The 21,919-nt window shown below is 53.8% G+C and overlaps 1 protein-coding gene and 3 long non-coding RNA genes across 4 annotated transcripts; all 4 read left to right on the plus strand.

Moving 5' to 3' along the window:
- The first annotated feature begins 2,536 nt into the window (after positions 1-2,536).
- Positions 2,537-9,206, plus strand: LOC139827460 (uncharacterized). The gene is made up of 6 exons (XM_071805548.1): positions 2,537-2,696; positions 4,281-4,437; positions 4,685-4,855; positions 5,107-5,218; positions 6,799-6,938; positions 9,131-9,206. Exons 1-6 carry the CDS (start codon positions 2,537-2,539, stop codon positions 9,195-9,197), a joined length of 807 nt encoding a protein of 268 aa, XP_071661649.1. The 3' UTR covers positions 9,198-9,206.
- Positions 9,207-10,135: 929 nt separating this feature from the next.
- On the plus strand, positions 10,136-12,763 carry LOC139827461 (uncharacterized). The gene is made up of 3 exons (XR_011738005.1): positions 10,136-10,261; positions 10,638-10,739; positions 11,225-12,763. It is a non-coding gene; the product is annotated as an uncharacterized lncRNA (long non-coding RNA).
- A 797-nt stretch (positions 12,764-13,560) lies between these two features.
- LOC139827462 (uncharacterized) lies at positions 13,561-17,784 on the plus strand. Its single transcript, XR_011738006.1, has 4 exons — positions 13,561-13,792; positions 15,014-15,121; positions 15,378-15,517; positions 17,709-17,784. It is a non-coding gene; the product is annotated as an uncharacterized lncRNA (long non-coding RNA).
- Positions 17,785-18,713: 929 nt separating this feature from the next.
- On the plus strand, positions 18,714-20,287 carry LOC139827463 (uncharacterized). Its single transcript, XR_011738007.1, has 3 exons — positions 18,714-18,839; positions 19,215-19,316; positions 19,802-20,287. It is a non-coding gene; the product is annotated as an uncharacterized lncRNA (long non-coding RNA).
- The last annotated feature ends 1,632 nt before the right edge of the window (positions 20,288-21,919 follow it).

Below are 21,919 nucleotides of genomic sequence, written 5' to 3' on the forward strand. Positions count from 1 at the left end.
TTGTCATGTATTGGAGCCCGTCCTACCTAAACTGTAGAAAAGACAGCAGCCATGTGTATTTTTAAATAAAGATTAAATCAAGTCTGCTAGCCCATTATCTTTAAGCGTTCTACTGTGATCACCTCCCTCCCAAGGTTTTGTGTCTATTGTATCAGGGCCTGACACCCACGGCCACAGTGGATGAATCGCCATGGGCACAGCACCAGGACCCGCTTGTTGGTGTCCAGGGTATCCACTCCAGCAGACACTGTTAGTAAAAGAGCACATCATGGAACTGGAGAACCATCTAATTGTGTCATTATACACATTCACTGCTCTTTTTTCTGCTTTATACCCCTGGTAGCTTTTTAAAATGGCACAGTTTGAAAAGGATTTCTGTTTTGGCCCTGCACACGGAGGCTGATTTTCCTTTTCTAGGGCCTCCCACCCGGTTCACCGCACCCGTGTGATCACTGCGCTGCACATGGGCAAAATCAGCTGTGCCCTGTGTTTCTCCCGTAAAATAGTAAGAACGCTAATACAATCGTGCCAGGAACTACCTTCACTGTGAATATTTGAAGGAACCCACTGCTAATGTATTGTTAATGGGTACTTGCATTGTGGATTAGATGCAACAAAAATCCATACTTTCTTTTATCCTTTGCTGTACAGGAGGTGGTTGAACTTTTCTATAGCAGATTCAATCACCTGTTGTAAAGCGAGATGGTTGTCTCCTGTGAGGAAGCAGGGTAGATTTACCCATGCTCTATAAGCACCATGGATGAGCTATATAGAGTAACAGCTTAAAAACAAACCAACCGACAACAAGAAGCTAACGATCAAAACAACAAAAGGAAAAAAAACCCAAATAAACCAACCCAGAAGCGCAGAGGCTCCTGAACGCCCCCTCTCAGTGCTGTGATGTCCGTTTCCAGGGAGCCCGTGGGGTGTCCCCACAACCGCAGACACAGGTGACCCGGCTGGGTGGTGCCAGCAGAGAACAGTTGGTGTGACCCAGCCCGCTGCGCTGCCCTGGGAAAGCCGGGGACAAAGGGCCGGGCCGGGGCATGGGGAGGTTGGTTCCAGCTCACGGATCAGCTCACAGCGACTGCGGAAACAGCCCCGAGCCGGGACGGGCCCGGCCGTGTGCTCCTGTCCCCCCGCCGCGGGGTCCTGGCTCTGGACATCGTTGCACAGGATCGTTTGAGAACCGTTCCTGAAGGATGCGCAGCGCCCAGAGCAGCAGCGCCTGCCCGGCTGCTGCTCAGCCGAGGGTAAGGGCTGGAACTGACCCTGTAACAGCAGCAGAGCTGCCGCAGCTGCGGGCGAGCCGAGTTACTGCTGCAGACAAGACACGGGGCACAGGGAGAGGCAATGTATTTTATTAGGATAGAAGGCATCTTTAGGAAAAAAACACATTTTAGCAATGTCGGGCTATTATCTTTTATCAGTGTGTCTGCCATGTGCGCGGCTCTGGGAAAGCGCGTTCGGGGAGCTCGGGCTGCCCACGGGTCAAGAAAAAGCGCCCGCGCTGCGGGGCCCGGGGGCGCTGCGTGACCGCGCTCGGTGCTGCCGTCTGGTGGCCACAGTCCGGAACTGCAGCTGGGGAGCGGCGCCCGGTGCCCGTGCCGCGGGTAAGAGGGGGGCGCTGCCGCTGCGACCGAGGTCGTGCCCGTCAGAAAGGGGGGGGCAGCGGTCGGACGAGCCGCCGGGAAAAAAAGAGGCGCCCGGCTCTCCCGGGGCGGCCCCGCTGCGAGAGGAACGGGCGAGGCGGCAGCAGGAGGCGGCGGCGTCTCCTCGGTCCCGGGCACAAGGGAGAGAAACCTGCCGGCCGGAGCTCCTTAGGGCTCTCTCTGTTCACAATGAATTTAAGGGTAGGTGACCACCCGCCCCGCTTGTCAGCGTAAAGCAAAGGAGCGCGGTTTGTTGTTTCCTTTCAAACGCGGCTGTTGGAAGCCGCGCGGGCAAAGGGCGTGGGGGGCCCGGCAGGGCGGAGAGCAGACGGGTGAGGGTGCAGAGCGGGCCAATCAGATGGCGCGGGAAGGCTGGGGGGGGGGGCGGATCGCTGATAGGCTACCAAGGTACGTCAATTGCCATTCTGTCCGCCAATCAGATTGCCGGAGGGGCGGGTGTCGGAGGCTCCGTACTGCGCATGCGCAAACTGCGAGTACTGATGGGCCAAGAGAATGATGATTGACTTGTCTTCGGCAGCCAATCGTGTTGCGGAAAGGGGCGGGTGCTGCTCTCTCCCTACTGCGCCTGCCCTCACTGCGAGCTCTGATAGGTGGAGAAAATGGTGATTGACGTGCCTAGGCAGGCTATCATTTTGCCGGAGGGGCGGGCGTTGCGGGCCTCTGGGCGCCGGACGGAGCATCCAATAGGAGGACAGCGTGGTGGGGTGGAAAGCAGCCAATCAGCGCGGGTCCTGGCGAGCGGGTCCGTGGTGTCTCGGGGTGGGTACCGGGAATTAACGGGAACGGGGGTCGGGGCGGCTGCGGAGCGGTTGCTGCAACTGGTACCCGGGGACCTGGAGGCAGTCGGCTCAGGGCAGCCCTTCATGAGGTCCCCGGAGGCGGCAGAAAGGAAGGAGACGACAGAAAGGCAGAGGGGGCCTCCGGCCGCGGAGGTCTCCGGGGCGCGGCAGGTGTCGGTGCCCGCGGAGCCCGGCGGGACGGTGGGAGAGTGCGAGGGGAACGGAGCGGCGAAAGAGGCGGCAGGTGAGTGCGGCCGCGGCGAGGGTGACCGTGCCGTTGGAACGGGGGGAGTGGGATGGGCCGGCGCGGTGAGGAGGCGTTCGGTTCAGTTTCCCCCCTGCCCTTACGGCCGAGTTGGCGAAGCCGGTGGGAGGTGTGTGACCCCGAGGGCAGGTGCGCCGAAGGCTTACGGTCTGGAGCCGTGTGTCCCTCCGGGACCTCCGGGAGCGGCGCAGCCCCCGTTAGTCGGGGGGAGACGTTTCAAACCAGAGCTAAGGCGCGGTGGCAGGCTCGGTGGCGTGGCGGGTCGGGCGCCGCTTCGGCGGGAGCTCGGGGCGAGGCCCGGCGGGTTCTGTGTCCTGTACGCGCGGCTTTCGTTCCGCGGCTCTCTGTGTGCGTTTTTGTTTCGTTGCGTTTGTTTTCTGGGGTTTATTTTGCGGGGTTCCCGCGAAACGCGGCACGACCGCTCGCCCGGGGCTGCCGCGGCGGTCTCAGTGCTGCCGCCCTGTGGCGAAACTCGGGTACTGCAGCGCACGGCCGGGGGAAGAGGCGCCGTTTGACCCGAAGCGGTCAGAAGTGCCAGAAACCAACGCCAGAACCGGCAGGAGCTGCGGCTTCGCAGTTCTGTCAGCATTGATCTTAGGACTCTGATTTTGATGCTAGTCGTTTTTACTTACATTACACTACAGTGTTCTGTTTGGTACTGCTAGTGGGTAACAAATAATTGTGCTGTACCACAACGCGAGATGATAATATTTCATAGATTTATACTGCCAAAGAGTTTGCAAGTATATTGAAAAGGGGGGAATTCAAGAGAAGCTACCAAGTTAATGTATACTGTGATGAAGTTATAGAAGATGTACCCTTCATTAACCGGTTCACGTGGGGTAAATGCTTTCTGACCGCCTGCACGATGAGGGGATATTTTTCACCTTTTAGATCCTTCTGCATGACAAGAGGGAGACAGAAGATTTAATAACACATTGTTTAGAAGCTGAGAGCTTAGTTTATATTTAACTAATAGATGTGTTGTCAGTGAGAAACTAAACATTTATAACTAACTTCATCAATTATTTCTTAGGCTAGATATATTGTATGTTCAAAATTTAAAACAATTGTAATTAATATGTAGCAACTGTGTGATTATAAGCAATGCAAGAGCATCCAGTCGTGGGAGCACTTACAGAGGACGACCCCCAGAGCTCCCCCGTGCAGATGAAAGAGACATTGCCTGCTTAACGGTGTAATTGACTCTGCTGTCAAGCTTATTTCTCCGTTTCAGTACGAGCCCATCCCGTGGCCTCACAGGGCTGTGTCCTGTGGCGGTGCTGTGGGGAAGGGGCGAGATGCTTTCCTGCACCGGTGGATGTGTTTGCTTTTATGCTGAGCGTGTCCTAAACGGTGTCAGTTTGTCTTAATGCTGTCTGGCGTTGCTGCAGTTGCTCTGGTTTTTTGAGGATGCCTTGTGTTTTGGGGTGGCCCGTTTCCCTCGAATCCTCCGTTAGCTCAGCTGCTCTCCTGTCCCTTCTTCTGACTAATTCCTCTGCTTTCTCCTGCTCTATTTTTTTCAGAGGCTGAACTCTAATTTGGAATTTCTGTGTTTCTGAGGGGGAGCTGTGAACGCCCGATGCTCAGCAGACCCCCCAGCCCAGGCGGGGAATGGAACCTGGGGAGCAGCGCCCGGGTGGGAGACGCGGCGCCGTCCTCCGTCCCCAGCGTGCGGCAGAGGAGCAGGAGGCGACAGCCGGCCGGGGGCAGATGCCGGGTGCGTCCCCAGCTCGCCAGAGCTCTCCCCGAGCCTCCTCCCGCGGCCCCGCTCGCCCCGTGCAGCCGCTCCCAGCTCCGGCAGCTCCTGCGAGCCCGTCCCGTGTTCCTGGGCCGCTCCCAAGCCCCGTCGTGAAGGCGGCAAGCCGGCCCTCGGCACCTCTCCGGTGGCCCCTGCGGAAGGAGCAGGCTGGGGCAGGGGTGAGCTACGGTGCTAACGGCCGCTGCTTCTTCTCTCCCTCTCCCAGAGGCCGCGCTGAGGATGTGGCCGTTCGCTCCCAGCCCGGGGGATGCCGTTGGCTGCGCCCGCCTCGGGCTGGCGAGGCTCGTCTGGCAGCGTGGCGGGAGAAGGGACGGGGGAGCACGTCCCGTGCGTGGACGGGGGCTGCTGCTGCTGGAGCCAGAGAGGTTGGGGAGAGGTAAAGAGGAAGCAATGCGGGGACGTCGGCCCAACGTCCGCTTCCTGCGGCGGGCGAGAGAGCGAGCCCCTCTCTCCGGGTGGCGAAGGCTCCCTCTGCGCGGCGTGCGGCGGGCCGGGGGCCAACGTGCGCGGCAGGGTCCGTGCGCGTATCCTGGAGCGGGACGGCTGCCTGGCGAGCGAGCCAGCGAGGCTCCGTGTCCCCGAAGCCTCGTCTCGTAGGAGCCCTGACACCCCACCGTGTTCTCCTAGGCTGAGGACGGCCGAGCGCCCCGAGTTACCGGAGAGGAAGGGAGGAGAGAAGGAGACGGGAGCGTCTGAGCTGTTAGAAGCCTCCTGGCAGCCACCGAAAGCGAGAGCCGCTGTGAGTCCCTGGCCCTCGGGGCCTCGTCCCCGGCTTGTGTGTCCTGGTGCCTCCCTGCCCCTCCGTCTCCTTTTTCCCCACGCTTTCTCTGGCCCGTTCTTTTCCCTGCCATTAGTTTCCTCTCTGTGTCTGTATGTGCTGCTCTGTCTCTTTCCTTCCTCCCTCCCTTCGCCGTCTCTCTCTCTCTGTGCCTTTGTCGTGCTCGGCGTTGCCGGCTTTCTTCATTCCGTACGGCGCTGTTCCCGTCCTCGTTCACGTTCTGAGCCTTTGTGCTGCCCCCCGCCCCGTTTTTTTTCTCTCTTTTTATTTTCTTTTTTCCTGTCCTCCGTCTCTCCGCGGGGCTCCTCATTCCTCTCTTTCTTCCTCCAAGCCCCTGTGTTCCCCGCGGTCTCTCGCTCTGCCATCGTTTTTGCCTGTTGCCCTCTCTCTTGCTTCCCGTTGATAGGAGGAACAAAAATCTTGTAGAAAGCCCTTGGCATAAGGCAGCAAGACCAGGCCTAACGGAACAGAAACCTAACAGAGAAACACTAGCTCTGTAGGGACTGGAGGTGGGGCAAAGCGGGATGTCCTTGGCTCGCAGGCTGGGAAAATGGGACGTTCCACTAAATGGAGAAGGAGCTACTTGAGTAGCAGCACAAAATGACAGCGGGCGTGCTCAAGACATGAGGTCGAGGAGCCGACACCGGGGCAGGGGGCACCGGGCTGCAGGGGCACCGGGGACCGCTGGAGACCCTTGATGGACACTGGCATACCAGAGATGGACTGCCAGCGAAGGGTGGGGTTATGGAAAGAACTTCTGTTTAATGCACTAACTAAGCGGTAGAAGCAAATGAATATGCAATAGGTGTATGTAAAGAATACCAAGAAGCGTGAATCACACGTACGCTCAAATACAGGGGCCATCCTCTGAGCGTGCGGTGCGCTGTATTGAAATTGCCCGCCGTTCAACACTTTCAGAACAGCGTTAGAGAGTCTTTTTTGCCGACTTTTTGGTATCTCTCCGCGTCCCGTGGTTCCTCGCCGTGTCCCCGTGTCCCGCTCCCTGCCCGTGGTCGCGTTCCTCTCTGTCCCGTTGACCGTGCCGGGTTTTTTTCCTCCGTCTCCGCGCCGCTGCCGCCGCGCCGATTTGTTTCTTTCTGTGCCCTGTTCCTGGTGCTCTTCCGGCCTCTTTTCCTCTGTCCCCCCCGCTGCTTTGATCTCTGCCTTGTTTTTTCAGAGCCCTGTCCCTTTTTTCTCTTCTCGCTTTTGAAGAGAAGCTGCCAAGTTAACGTATACTGCGATGAAGTTATAGAAGGTGTACCCGTCATTAACCAGTTGACATGAGGTAAATGCTTTCTGACCGCCTGCACGATGAGGGGATATTTTTCACCTTTTAGATCCTTCTGCACGACAAGAGGGAGATGGAAGGTTAAGTAACACGTTGTTTAGAAGCTGAGAGCTTAGTTTATATTTGACTAATAATTAACAGATGTATTGTCAGCGAGAAACTAAACGATTATAACTAACATCGTCAAATGAAATAAAGAACGTGGCTTAGCAGTGCTGCTGACTCTGCCATCCCGTTTCTTTCCCCGTTTCAGGCGGTGAGCCAGCCGGAGGACCCGCTCTGTCCGGCCGCAGGGCCCGTGGAGCCGAGGACTCTCTTGGCGCACCCCGGGGATGTCTCTGGAGAGACTCCTCGTCTCGGTCGGATCGCCGCGGGGACGGACGAGGACCTCTGGTGAGAAGTCTTTCTTCTCTGAAATTCGGGACCGGTCACGTGCTCGCGAACTGTCCGTAAGTCGTGGTACGGAATTTCGGCAGGATAGCGTGGACGGGGTTGCGAGCACCTTAGAGGTATACAGTAGTTGCTGTGGAGTTGTTTGTGCGGCCAGCTTTTGGTGTTGGTTGTTCCCGTGCTCCGTTGTGGTGCAAAGCTGGCTCTGTATGTAGCCGTGAAGTGTACCGTAGTTCGGTTTAATTCTTGGATGTGCCTTGGTTCTGACTATGCACTTGAACACCGAAAACTACAGCAGGAGCTGCTGTGGCTTTAACTTGCAAGGAGTGTGAGCGTTGTGGAGCCATCTGTGTTGCGGAGTGTCCTAATTGCGGTGCTGAGTGTTAGAGAGATTTGAGCTGGGTACCGGAATTGTTTTGTTTTGGAGACGGTGGGATAAACTTGGAGTACAACTTGTGAGGGCGGTGTGTCGTGGGTAGGTTTGAGTATTATCTGTGGAGTACTGCTGTAGGTGTTGATAGTTATTTGCTCGTATTTGTTACAAGATGAGCCGTGTCGTTCCGTGTGACGCATAATGGGAGGACGGCGTAGTAGCGGTATTCTGAAAAAGAGCCCGTTAGGGTGTATTTTAGCTCACAGGAAAGAGATTGAGGAACCACCTGGTGATAATGTGAATAGAGCAACCTTGATGAAATCTTGTGAGCAGAGGCCATTGTATAAATTGGACAAGGAAGGAAAGCCTGTGCGCAAAGCGCGGTGCTGCACCCGGGCGCCCCAATGCCGTGCCGCAGCGCGCCTCAGTGCTGCCGCCTTGTGGCGAAACTCGGGTACTGCAGCGCACGGCCGGGGGCAGAGGCGCTGTTCGCCCCGCAGGGCTCGCGGCCAGGTATCTGTGTGTCAGTGTCCGTCCCCATTTGTGTAAAAACGACATCCCTCCCTCGGTGGCTCCTTAGAACGTTTAAAGATGTAAATATTGCTACCACTAACATTGTCGATCCGGCTTCTTTCCTCAGTGTAAAGCAAAGGAGCGCGGTTTGTTGTTTCCTTTTAAAGGCGGCTGTTGGAAGCCGCGCGGGCAAAGGGCGTGGGGGTCCCGGCAGGGTGGCGAGAAGGCGAGTGAGGATGCAGAGCGGGCCAATCAGATCGCTCGGGAGGGCTGGAGGGGCGGAGCGCTGATAGGCGGGGAGAATGGCAATTGATGTGCGCAGGCAGCCAATCAGATTGCCAGAGGGGCGGGCGTTGAGGCCTCAGTACTGCGCATGCCCAAATTGCGCAGTCCTCAGTCAGGTCTGACCCTGTGGCGGGCACCTGGGCGCGGAGCGCGGGAAGGAGCATCCAATAGGAGGACGGCGCGCTGGGGTGAAAAGCAGCCAATCAGAGCGCACCGACTCAATCCTGTTTGAACAGCTGCCTCCCTGGGAAGCGCGTCCGTGGTGTCTCGGGGCGGGCACCGGGAGTTAACGGGGAAACGGGGGTCGAGGCGAGGGAGGGGAGGCTGCGGAGCGCTCATTTTGGCCTCTCCTTCCCCTTGCCCTGCCTCTCCGTCCCTTCTGCCTCTCTCTCCCTCTCTCTGTGTCACCTTGTCTTGCTCCCTGTCCCTATCTTTCTCTGACAAGCTGACCTGCTCCTTGCCCTCCTTTTGTATGGAATCACAGGCTCATTCTGCTTGGAGAAGACATGTGCAATTTTCTAATGACTTGACGGTTTAGAGAAACGGCCTGGAAGAGATCATTCCTTTGTCTTTTTTTGGTGTGTGTTTTTTGTGGGTTTTTTTTTTTTTTTTTCCCACGTGGGGGGAAAAAAAAAAAAAAAAAAAGAAGAGGCAAATTCAGTGCCTCTGCGGAGAAGCTGGCGACCAGTTTTAGTTAAGAACGCACACCCCGTTGGCGAACGGGTCCCGCGGCAGTTCCACGTGTTGCAGGTAAAAGAAGGAAGTTTGATCTGCCATAGAGGAACAGCCGCCTCTTTCCCTCCTTAGGGTCGAGCGTTGCCCTTGTCTTTGTTCACATGAATTTATGGGCACGCTGGAAATAGCCTTTAAGATTTATATGTAGAGTTTAATCTAAGTGGTAAGTGGCATGGGCATAGTTAATTTTTGAACACCTTGCTGCCAGTTGAAATGTAAGGGATGAAATGTGATGGGAAGTAATAAGTAAATTTGGGTTTGACTTCTAGGGTGTTTTTTTCCCCATTAGTGTAAATCAATGGCACCGTTGTCCTGTGGCTCAATCTCCGTTCTGTTCCGTGGAGTCTTCAATTTAGGATGTTCAGGTAAGAAAGTTTGTCCTTCCAAAGAATGACCAGCCATTGGTAGGACAGAGAGAGGCTTTTAAGTGCATGATCAGAATTTAAGCCAAATTCCACTTGACGTTGCTGCTGTTGGTTTTGGCTTTCACTGGTTTCCCCACAGCTCCCTAGTGTTTGGGAGCTCGGAGTGGGCATTTTTTTCCCCCAGGGAGAGGCTATGCTTAAGAATGAATTTGTTTCCTTAGAGGAGTGAGAGTCCGTTTGTGTAACACAAAGAGAAACCCCAGCCTAGTCGAGTTCTGAGTGTGTGTCTGTGAGATGGCTGCTTTACTTTGATGAGTTCACACCTGTGCAGTTGTAATGCCAAAGAGCAGTGCAAGATAGGAGGGTTTTTTCCGCTGTGGGGGGGGATGCAGAAAACCAGAGCTAAGGTGCGGTTGCAGGCTTGGTGGTGTGGCGAGTGGGGCGCCGCTTCGGTGGGAGCTCGGGGTGAGGCCCAGCGGGTTCTGTGTCCTGTACGCGTGGCTTTCGTGCCGCGGCTCTCTGTGTGCGTTTTTGTTTTGTTGTGTTTGTTTTTTGTTTATTTTTCTGCGGGATTCCCGCGAAACGCGGCACAACCGCTCGGCCCGGGCTGCCGCGGCGGTCTCAGTGCTGCCGTCCTGTGCGCAAAGCGCGGTGCTGCACCCGGCCGCCCCAATGCCGTGCCGCAGCGCGCCTCAGTGCTGCCGCCCTGTGGCGAAACTCGGGTACTGCAGCGCACGGCCGGGGGCAGAGGCGCTGTTCGCCCCGCAGGGCTCGCGGCCAGGTATCTGTGTGTCAGTGTCCGTCCCCATTTGTGTAAAAACGACATCCCTGCCTCGATGGCTCCTTAGAACGTTTAAAGATGTAAATATTTCTACCACTAACATTGTCGATCCGGCTTCTTTCCTCAGTGGATCCGTTTTGCAGTCGGTGGCCCACGATTGCTTGGAAACAGCAGAAGCTGTTCGCTCCGGCGGAGCGGGTTGAAAGGACCAGCCGCTGGAGGATGCTGAAGACTCCTGGGTCGCTGATGGAAGCAGCTTTGCATAAAGCAAGGGGTACGTGAACCTGGGCATGCATTGACGACTGCCCAGCAGGTAATGGAAGCTAAACCTTTACCTCCAACGCCCGACAAAAATAACGCCAAGAAATGCCACTGAAAAAAACACAGTCAGGGAGGGTTTTTTTTAAATTTCCTTTAGTTCCCCCCCCCCCCCTCCCCCGCCCTGCTGCGTTTAGTGCAGTGAATGACCCATTGGGAGATGACTGTGGATCTGGCTGTTGAAGGGTGTCTGAAGGAGAAGGAGATGTGTGTAGAGCAGGATTGGTTGTGGGGGTGAGTGTAACTGGTTTGGCTGTGGGGTTGTAAATTCTTTTTGGAGGCTTCCTAGTTTCTGGTGTCATCTGTGGGGTGAAGCGTCTTTCTGTGTGCAGGTTTGAAAGGTGCGACGTACGGAGCTCCATCATTTGCCACCAGAACTCCAAATCACAGAGACAACGTTGCTGTGCAGCTGCTAAGGACAGTGTGTGTCTCAGGTAGAGTAACGTCCTTTGTGCTCTGTGTGTGTGTTCCTCCCTTGAAACGAAGGTGCGCTGCCCGGAGTTTCACGTTCCGTGTGGTACCTGCTGGGCTGAGTCTCCTCCCTACGCTCGCCCGTCTTAGCCACGTCTCTGCTCCAGCCCAGTTCGGGAGCAGAGTGGGTCATCACTGACTGCAGGGCGGTTGCACCTTCTTCAAGCTGCTAACACAGGAGGATGAATTTGGCTTTGTGCTCACATCACACATTCAGATACTGGGCAAGTTGTGTATCTCCTTCGAAAAAGAAACACTGTCAAGGGGCTGACAGAGCGTGAGTTTCACAACACAACAAACCAACTCTGCTAGGCTTACATCGTTTTGGTAGTGCATAGCATGTTTCACTTAATCCCGTCATTGCAGGTCTCTTCTAGAGCCTCCATTGTCAAATCTTGCTGGTTATTCACCCAATTTCCTTTCCTAACTGTCTTCCCTTTTCCCTTAGCGTTTTGAGAAGCTTGATCCTGGGGTGTCTGGGGGTTGCCAGCTGACAAAATGACCTTGCTGTGGCCTTGCTGAGAACAGGTGTCCCTGTGAGCCACCTCCCGGGAGCAGAGCTGAAGTTGAAAGGCGGCCTGAAAGCCCCGGTGAGAGTTTTCGTTAAAGAAACCGGAGATGATGGGGTTGACGCTGCTATTGAAAAAGGCCAGCCGGTGAGCAAAGGGATAGATATAAATGTGAAAGAAGTGCAACTGGACATCTGAAAGGTTGACATAGTCAGAAAGCATCATCAGAGTCCACAAGGGAAGCCAGGAGAGGGTGAAAAGCAAAACCACAATAATGAGCATTTTGATTACTCTTTGTTTCTTCTTTGACGTGCTGTGCCATCGCTCCTGGCTGTGCTTTCCCACCGTGGGCATCGCAGTGTTGAAGAGAGCAATGCTTATCCTGGCGTACATGATAACAGTGAGCGACAGGGGAGCCAGATAGATGTTCGCAAAGAGAACTGTTGTGTAGATCTTTCTCATTCCTGGGTCAGGCCAGTCCTCTCGGCACCAGTATACGGGGCGGGTTTCGTTGCCGTAGCCGAGGATCACCCTGAAATGTTTCTCTTCTTGTACGTGCAGCATGACGGCAGAAGGACACGTGATTGCGATGGCCAGAATCCAAGTGACGGCTATGATGATGACTGCAGTTGAAACGGTCAGCTTCTGCTCGAACGGATGAACGATGCAGCGAAACCTGCAGCAAAGATATCCGGCGACGTACGTAGAGAAGCTGTTTAAGGAACGCTCACTCAAACAGGCAAGCATACGTTCACTTCTTCAATTGCATGCTTTTTAAACAGATTAAACATGATACTCCAGTTGTTGGAAGCTGTGCTGTTGCTGGAAAAGTTACCATCGTGCGTTGCAAAGGGCCTCAGAAGGGAAACACTGATCAGGAAACTGGAAATAAGTTAGCAGATGCCAGTGTGAAACCAGCCAGCGAAAGGACAGAGACCGATACAAAAGCCGCATCTCTGATCCCAGGTGGCTGTCTCCTCCAGCCAACATCAGGAAACCGCAACAAAGAGGATAAGAAATTAATAGGAGATTTATAGCCGAATTAGAATTAGGGTCCAAAGAAGCTGTCACTGGTGACGGGAGAGCAGTGGTACCTCGCAGCGCAAGGAGCTGATGCGCTCTGTTACGATTAGGTGAAAAGGTAAGAGTGAATTTATAAACTGTTTGCGAAGGAGTGACCCAGCAATGTGAAATGTGTCTAGAAAACCATCATCTTAATACTGTATACAGGGTATAAATAAGAACAATTGGACGAGGGAAATGTCCCAGGACAACACTGGCAAATAGGGTTCTCCAAGCTGCCTAGAAAAGAGGGGTATGGCTATTGGGTGGCACTCACAGCAGCTCCCTTCTCAGGTTGGCCAGGAGCATTCCCGTGCCGGGGGGCGGCTGCCGGCCTGTGGGCCGGGGGCTGCGGCTGTTTGGGGCGCTGCCCCCGCTTTGTTTTCCTAGGGGAGCCCCCCCCTGCTTTTTGGGGGCTGTGGTACGTGCACGTGTAAATGACACAATGAGAGTAAATGACACAATGAGCTGCCTGTCGGGGCCGTTTCCCTCGTGTCGCGTGACGGTGTCACTTGTGGCGCCCCAGCGTGAGCAGGGGCCGGCGATGCGGGTGGGGGATGCGGGGGTCAAAAGGGAGTCCCCCTGAAAAGAGGGGGTCACAGTCCAAACGTGCCTGAAAATTCCCGGGGGAGGAGAACACGTGTTCGACCTGTAAACACGAGTGTGGGAATTGCAAACAGAGAAATCTGTCCTTTTATTTGTATATTGCAGGATGGCATTCACGTGTATATCAAATGCTTTTATATCAACGCCCTTTTCTACTCTATTATATAAAGGATTTTTAGAATGTAAAAAATTCCTGTTGATGGTTTTAAAAATACCAATATCTTGTCTATATGTAAATTAAAAAATGAAGGACTCGAAAATGAGAAAAAATTATATAGAAAGCAATTTAAAATAGAGAAAAGTGTGAGTAGGTAGAGCTACCTGTAATGACTGTGCGTTACATAATCTAAACGGATATTAAATATCATCTCTATGTATTCACTCATACCCGTGTACGTATTTTTTTAATAAGTGCAAATAGATAGCTCCGTCTAAACCTATGTAATTGTAAATATGTCAAAATCTGTAGATCTGGAAAGATCCTGAAGCAATGCGGGGCTGTGGGCCCGACGTCCGCTTCCTGCGGCAGGCGAGAGAGCGAGCCCCTCTCTCCGGGTGGCGAAGGCTCCCTCTGCGCGGCGTGCGGCGGGCCGGGGGCCAACGTGCGCGGCAGGGTCCGTGCGCGTATCCTGGAGCGGGACGGCTGCCTGGCGAGCGAGCCAGCGAGGCTCCATGTCCCCGAAGCCTCGTCTCGTAGGAGCCCTGACACCCCACCGTGTTCTCCTAGGCTGAGGACGGCCGAGCGCCCCGAGTTACCGGAGAGGAAGGGAGGAGAGAAGGAGACGGGAGCGTCTGAGCTGTTAGAAGCCTCCTGGCAGCCACCGAAAGCGAGAGCCGCTGTGAGTCCCTGGCCCTCGGGGCCTCGTCCCCGGCTTGTGTGTCCTGGTGCCTCCCTGCCCCTCCGTCTCCTTTTTCCCCACGCTTTCTCTGGCCCGTTCTTTTCCCTGCCATTAGTTTCCTCTCTGTGTCTGTATGTGCTGCTCTGTCTCTTTCCTTCCTCCCTCCCCTCCCTTCGCCGTCTCTCTCTCTCTGTGCCTTTGTCGTGCTCGGCGTTGCCGGCTTTCTTCATTCCGTACGGCACTGTTCCCGTCCTCGTTCGCGTTCTGAGCCTTTGTGCTGCCCCCCGCCCCGTTTTTTTTCTCTCTTTTTATTTTCTTTTTTCCTGTCCTCCGTCTCTCCGCGGGGCTCCTCATTCCTCTCTTTCTTCCTCCAAGCCCCTGTGTTCCCCGCGGTCTCTCGCTCTGCCATCGTTTTTGCCTGTTGCCCTCTCTCTTGCTTCCCGTTGATAGGAGGAACAAAAATCTTGTAGAAAGCCCTTGGCATAAGGCAGCAAGACCAGGCCTAACGGAACAGAAACCTAACAGAGAAACACTAGCTCTGTAGGGACTGGAGGTGGGGCAAAGCGGGATGTCCTTGGCTCGCAGGCTGGGAAAATGGGACGTTCCACTAAATGGAGAAGGAGCTACTTGAGTAGCAGCACAAAATGACAGCGGGCGTGCTCAAGACATGAGGTCGAGGAGCCGACACCGGGGCAGGGGGCACCGGGCTCCAGGGGCACCGGGGACCGCTGGAGACCCTTGATGGACACTGGCATACCAGAGATGGACTGCCAGCGAAGGGTGGGGTTATGGAAAGAACTTCTGTTTAATGCACTAACTAAGCGGTAGAAGCAAATGAATATGCAATAGGTGTATGTAAAGAATACCAAGAAGCGTGAATCACACGTACGCTCAAATACAGGGGCCATCCTCTGAGCGTGCGGTGCGCTGTATTGAAATTGCCCGCCGTTCAACACTTTCAGAACAGCGTTAGAGAGTCTTTTTTGCCGACTTTTTGGTATCTCTCCGCGTCCCGTGGTTCCTCGCCGTGTCCCCGTGTCCCGCTCCCTGCCCGTGGTCGCGTTCCTCTCTGTCCCGTTGACCGTGCCGGGTTTTTTTCCTCCGTCTCCGCGCCGCTGCCGCCGCGCCGATTTGTTTCTTTCTGTGCCCTGTTCCTGGTGCTCTTCCGGCCTCTTTTCCTCTGTCCCCCCCGCTGCTTTGATCTCTGCCTTGTTTTTTCAGAGCCCTGTCCCTTTTTTCTCTTCTCGCTTTTGAAGAGAAGCTGCCAAGTTAACGTATACTGCGATGAAGTTATAGAAGGTGTACCCGTCATTAACCAGTTGACATGAGGTAAATGCTTTCTGACCGCCTGCACGATGAGGGGATATTTTTCACCTTTTAGATCCTTCTGCACGACAAGAGGGAGATGGAAGGTTAAGTAACACGTTGTTTAGAAGCTGAGAGCTTAGTTTATATTTGACTAATAATTAACAGATGTATTGTCAGCGAGAAACTAAACGATTATAACTAACATCGTCAAATGAAATAAAGAACGTGGCTTAGCAGTGCTGCTGACTCTGCCGTCCCGTTTCTTTCCCCGTTTCAGGCGGTGAGCCAGCCGGAGGACCCGCTCTGTCCGGCCGCAGGGCCCGTGGAGCCGAGGACTCTCTTGGCGCACCCCGGGGATGTCTCTGGAGAGACTCCTCGTCTCGGTCGGATCGCCGCGGGGACGGACGAGGACCTCTGGTGAGAAGTCTTTCTTCTCTGAAATTTGGGACCGGTCACGTGCTCGCGAACTGTCCGTAAGTCGTGGTACGGAATTTCGGCAGGATAGCGTGGACGGGGTTGCGAGCACCTTAGAGGTATACAGTAGTTGCTGTGGAGTTGTTTGTGCGGCCAGCTTTTGGTGTTGGTTGTTCCCGTGCTCCGTTGTGGTGCAAAGCTGGCTCTGTATGTAGCCGTGAAGTGTACCGTAGTTCGGTTTAATTCTTGGATGTGCCTTGGTTCTGACTATGCACTTGAACACCGAAAACTACAGCAGGAGCTGCTGTGGCTTTAACTTGCAAGGAGTGTGAGCGTTGTGGAGCCATCTGTGTTGCGGAGTGTCCTAATTGCGGTGCTGAGTGTTAGAGAGATTTGAGCTGGGTACCGGAATTGTTTTGTTTTGGAGACGGTGGGATAAACTTGGAGTACAACTTGTGAGGGCGGTGTGTCGTGGGTAGGTTTGAGTATTATCTGTGGAGTACTGCTGTAGGTGTTGATAGTTATTTGCTCGTATTTGTTACAAGATGAGCCGTGTCGTTCCGTGTGACGCATAATGGGAGGACGGCGTAGTAGCGGTATTCTGAAAAAGAGCCCGTTAGGGTGTATTTTAGCTCACAGGAAAGAGATTGAGGAACCACCTGGTGATAATGTGAATAGAGCAACCTTGATGAAATCTTGTGAGCAGAGGCCATTGTATAAATTGGACAAGGAAGGAAAGCCTGTGCGCAAAGCGCGGTGCTGCACCCGGGCGCCCCAATGCCGTGCCGCAGCGCGCCTCAGTGCTGCCGCCTTGTGGCGAAACTCGGGTACTGCAGCGCACGGCCGGGGGCAGAGGCGCTGTTCGCCCCGCAGGGCTCGCGGCCAGGTATCTGTGTGTCAGTGTCCGTCCCCATTTGTGTAAAAACGACATCCCTCCCTCGGTGGCTCCTTAGAACGTTTAAAGATGTAAATATTGCTACCACTAACATTGTCGATCCGGCTTCTTTCCTCAGTGTAAAGCAAAGGAGCGCGGTTTGTTGTTTCCTTTTAAAGGCGGCTGTTGGAAGCCGCGCGGGCAAAGGGCGTGGGGGTCCCGGCAGGGTGGCGAGAAGGCGAGTGAGGATGCAGAGCGGGCCAATCAGATCGCTCGGGAGGGCTGGAGGGGCGGAGCGCTGATAGGCGGGGAGAATGGCAATTGATGTGCGCAGGCAGCCAATCAGATTGCCAGAGGGGCGGGCGTTGAGGCCTCAGTACTGCGCATGCCCAAATTGCGCAGTCCTCAGTCAGGTCTGACCCTGTGGCGGGCACCTGGGCGCGGAGCGCGGGAAGGAGCATCCAATAGGAGGACGGCGCGCTGGGGTGAAAAGCAGCCAATCAGAGCGCACCGACTCAATCCTGTTTGAACAGCTGCCTCCCTGGCAAGCGCGTCCGTGGTGTCTCGGGGCGGGCACCGGGAGTTAACGGGGAAACGGGGGTCGAGGCGAGGGAGGGGAGGCTGCGGAGCGCTCATTTTGGCCTCTCCTTCCCCTTGCCCTGCCTCTCCGTCCCTTCTGCCTCTCTCTCCCTCTCTCTGTGTCACCTTGTCTTGCTCCCTGTCCCTATCTTTCTCTGACAAGCTGACCTGCTCCTTGCCCTCCTTTTGTATGGAATCACAGGCTCATTCTGCTTGGAGAAGACATGTGCAATTTTCTAATGACTTGACGGTTTAGAGAAACGGCCTGGAAGAGATCATTCCTTTGTCTTTTTTTGGTGTGTGTTTTTTGTGGGTTTTTTTTTTTTTTTCCCACGTGGGGGGAAAAAAAAAAAAAAAAAAAAGAAGAGGCAAATTCAGTGCCTCTGCGGAGAAGCTGGCGACCAGTTTTAGTTAAGAACGCACACCCCGTTGGCGAACGGGTCCCGCGGCAGTTCCACGTGTTGCAGGTAAAAGAAGGAAGTTTGATCTGCCATAGAGGAACAGCCGCCTCTTTCCCTCCTTAGGGTCGAGCGTTGCCCTTGTCTTTGTTCACATGAATTTATGGGCACGCTGGAAATAGCCTTTAAGATTTATATGTAGAGTTTAATCTAAGTGGTAAGTGGCATGGGCATAGTTAATTTTTGAACACCTTGCTGCCAGCTGAAATGTAAGGGATGAAATGTGATGGGAAGTAATAAGTAAATTTGGGTTTGACTTCTAGGGTGTTTTTTTCCCCATTAGTGTAAATCAATGGCACCGTTGTCCTGTGGCTCAATCTCCGTTCTGTTCCGTGGAGTCTTCAATTTAGGATGTTCAGGTAAGAAAGTTTGTCCTTCCAAAGAATGACCAGCCATTGGTAGGACAGAGAGAGGCTTTTAAGTGCATGATCAGAATTTAAGCCAAATTCCACTTGACGTTGCTGCTGTTGGTTTTGGCTTTCACTGGTTTCCCCACAGCTCCCTAGTGTTTGGGAGCTCGGAGTGGGCATTTTTTTCCCCCAGGGAGAGGCTATGCTTAAGAATGAATTTGTTTCCTTAGAGGAGTGAGAGTCCGTTTGTGTAACACAAAGAGAAACCCCAGCCTAGTCGAGTTCTGAGTGTGTGTCTGTGAGATGGCTGCTTTACTTTGATGAGTTCACACCTGTGCAGTTGTAATGCCAAAGAGCAGTGCAAGATAGGAGGGTTTTTTCCGCTGTGGGGGGGGATGCAGAAAACCAGAGCTAAGGTGCGGTTGCAGGCTTGGTGGTGTGGCGAGTGGGGCGCCGCTTCGGTGGGAGCTCGGGGTGAGGCCCAGCGGGTTCTGTGTCCTGTACGCGTGGCTTTCGTGCCGCGGCTCTCTGTGTGCGTTTTTGTTTTGTTGTGTTTGTTTTTTGTTTATTTTTCTGCGGGATTCCCGCGAAACGCGGCACAACCGCTCGGCCCGGGCTGCCGCGGCGGTCTCAGTGCTGCCGTCCTGTGCGCAAAGCGCGGTGCTGCACCCGGCCGCCCCAATGCCGTGCCGCAGCGCGCCTCAGTGCTGCCGCCCTGTGGCGAAACTCGGGTACTGCAGCGCACGGCCGGGGGCAGAGGCGCTGTTCGCCCCGCAGGGCTCGCGGCCAGGTATCTGTGTGTCAGTGTCCGTCCCCATTTGTGTAAAAACGACATCCCTGCCTCGATGGCTCCTTAGAACGTTTAAAGATGTAAATATTTCTACCACTAACATTGTCGATCCGGCTTCTTTCCTCAGTGGATCCGTTTTGCAGTCGGTGGCCCACGATTGCTTGGAAACAGCAGAAGCTGTTCGCTCCGGCGGAGCGGGTTGAAAGGACCAGCCGCTGGAGGATGCTGAAGACTCCTGGGTCGCTGATGGAAGCAGCTTTGCATAAAGCAAGGGGTACGTGAACCTGGGCATGCATTGACGACTGCCCAGCAGGTAATGGAAGCTAAACCTTTACCTCCAACGCCCGACAAAAATAACGCCAAGAAATGCCACTGAAAAAAACACAGTCAGGGAGGGTTTTTTTTAAATTTCCTTTAGTTCCCCCCCCCCCCTCCCCCGCCCTGCTGCGTTTAGTGCAGTGAATGACCCATTGGGAGATGACTGTGGATCTGGCTGTTGAAGGGTGTCTGAAGGAGAAGGAGATGTGTGTAGAGCAGGATTGGTTGTGGGGGTGAGTGTAACTGGTTTGGCTGTGGGGTTGTAAATTCTTTTTGGAGGCTTCCTAGTTTCTGGTGTCATCTGTGGGGTGAAGCGTCTTTCTGTGTGCAGGTTTGAAAGGTGCGACGTACGGAGCTCCATCATTTGCCACCAGAACTCCAAATCACAGAGACAACGTTGCTGTGCAGCTGCTAAGGACAGTGTGTGTCTCAGGTAGAGTAACGTCCTTTGTGCTCTGTGTGTGTGTTCCTCCCTTGAAACGAAGGTGCGCTGCCCGGAGTTTCACGTTCCGTGTGGTACCTGCTGGGCTGAGTCTCCTCCCTACGCTCGCCCGTCTTAGCCACGTCTCTGCTCCAGCCCAGTTCGGGAGCAGAGTGGGTCATCACTGACTGCAGGGCGGTTGCACCTTCTTCAAGCTGCTAACACAGGAGGATGAATTTGGCTTTGTGCTCACATCACACATTCAGATACTGGGCAAGTTGTGTATCTCCTTCGAAAAAGAAACACTGTCAAGGGGCTGACAGAGCGTGAGTTTCACAACACAACAAACCAACTCTGCTAGGCTTACATCGTTTTGGTAGTGCATAGCATGTTTCACTTAATCCCGTCATTGCAGGTCTCTTCTAGAGCCTCCATTGTCAAATCTTGCTGGTTATTCACCCAATTTCCTTTCCTAACTGTCTTCCCTTTTCCCTTAGCGTTTTGAGAAGCTTGATCCTGGGGTGTCTGGGGGTTGCCAGCTGACAAAATGACATTGCTGTGGCCTTGCTGAGAACAGGTGTCCCTGTGAGCCACCTCCCGGGAGCAGAGCTGAAGTTGAAAGGCGGCCTGAAAGCCCCGGTGAGAGTTTTCGTTAAAGAAACCGGAGATGATGGGGTTGACGCTGCTATTGAAAAAGGCCAGCCGGTGAGCAAAGGGATAGATATAAATGTGAAAGAAGTGCAACTGGACATCTGAAAGGTTGACATAGTCAGAAAGCATCATCAGAGTCCACAAGGGAAGCCAGGAGAGGGTGAAAAGCAAAACCACAATAATGAGCATTTTGATTACTCTTTGTTTCTTCTTTGACGTGCTGTGCCATCGCTCCTGGCTGTGCTTTCCCACCGTGGGCATCGCAGTGTTGAAGAGAGCAATGCTTATCCTGGCGTACATGATAACAGTGAGCGACAGGGGAGCCAGATAGATGTTCGCAAAGAGAACTGTTGTGTAGATCTTCCTCATTCCTGGGTCAGGCCAGTCCTCTCGGCACCAGTATACGGGGCGGGTTTCGTTGCCGTAGCCGAGGATCACCTTGAAATGTTTCTCTTCTTGTACGTGCAGCATGACGGCAGAAGGACACGTGATTGCGATGGCCAGAATCCAAGTGACGGCTATGATGATGACTGCAGTTGAAACGGTCAGCTTCTGCTCGAACGGATGAACGATGCAGCGAAACCTGCAGCAAAGATATCCGGCGACGTACGTAGAGAAGCTGTTTAAGGAACGCTCACTCAAACAGGCAAGCATACGTTCGCTTCTTCAATTGCATGCTTTTTAAACAGATTAAACATGATACTCCAGTTGTTGGAAGCTGTGCTGTTGCTGGAAAAGTTACCATCGTGCGTTGCAAAGGGCCTCAGAAGGGAAACACTGATCAGGAAACTGGAAATAAGTTAGCAGATGCCAGTGTGAAACCAGCCAGCGAAAGGACAGAGACCGATACAAAAGCCGCATCTCTGATCCCAGGTGGCTGTCTCCTCCAGCCAACATCAGGAAACCGCAACAAAGAGGATAAGAAATTAATAGGAGATTTATAGCCGAATTAGAATTAGGGTCCAAAGAAGCTGTCACTGGTGACGGGAGAGCAGTGGTACCTCGCAGCGCAAGGAGCTGATGCGCTCTGTTACGATTAGGTGAAAAGGTAAGAGTGAATTTATAAACTGTTTGCGAAGGAGTGACCCAGCAATGTGAAATGTGTCTAGAAAACCATCATCTTAATACTGTATACAGGGTATAAATAAGAACAATTGGACGAGGGAAATGTCCCAGGACAACACTGGCAAATAGGGTTCTCCAAGCTGCCTAGAAAAGAGGGGTATGGCTATTGGGTGGCACTCACAGCAGCTCCCTTCTCAGGTTGGCCAGGAGCATTCCCGTGCCGGGGGGCGGCTGCCGGCCTGTGGGCCGGGGGCTGCGGCTGTTTGGGGCGCTGCCCCCGCTTTGTTTTCCTAGGGGAGCCCCCCCCTGCTTTTTGGGGGCTGTGGTACGTGCACGTGTAAATGACACAATGAGAGTAAATGACACAATGAGCTGCCTGTCGGGGCCGTTTCCCTCGTGTCGCGTGACGGTGTCACTTGTGGCGCCCCAGCGTGAGCAGGGGCCGGCGATGCGGGTGGGGGATGCGGGGGTCAAAAGGGAGTCCCCCTGAAAAGAGGGGGTCACAGTCCAAACGTGCCTGAAAATTCCCGGGGGAGGAGAACACGTGTTCGACCTGTAAACACGAGTGTGGGAATTGCAAACAGAGAAATCTGTCCTTTTATTTGTATATTGCAGGATGGCATTCACGTGTATATCAAATGCTTTTATATCAACACCCTTTTCTACTCTATTATATAAAGGATTTTTAGAATGTAAAAAATTCCTGTTGATGGTTTTAAAAATACCAATATCTTGTCTATATGTAAATTAAAAAATGAAGGACTCGAAAATGAGAAAAAATTATATAGAAAGCAATTTAAAATAGAGAAAAGTGTGAGTAGGTAGAGCTACCTGTAATGACTGTGCGTTACATAATCTAAACGGATATTAAATATCATCTCTATGTATTCACTCATACC

Source organism: Patagioenas fasciata, chromosome 2, assembly GCF_037038585.1.
Source record: "Patagioenas fasciata isolate bPatFas1 chromosome 2, bPatFas1.hap1, whole genome shotgun sequence".
NCBI lineage: Eukaryota > Metazoa > Chordata > Aves > Columbiformes > Columbidae > Patagioenas > Patagioenas fasciata.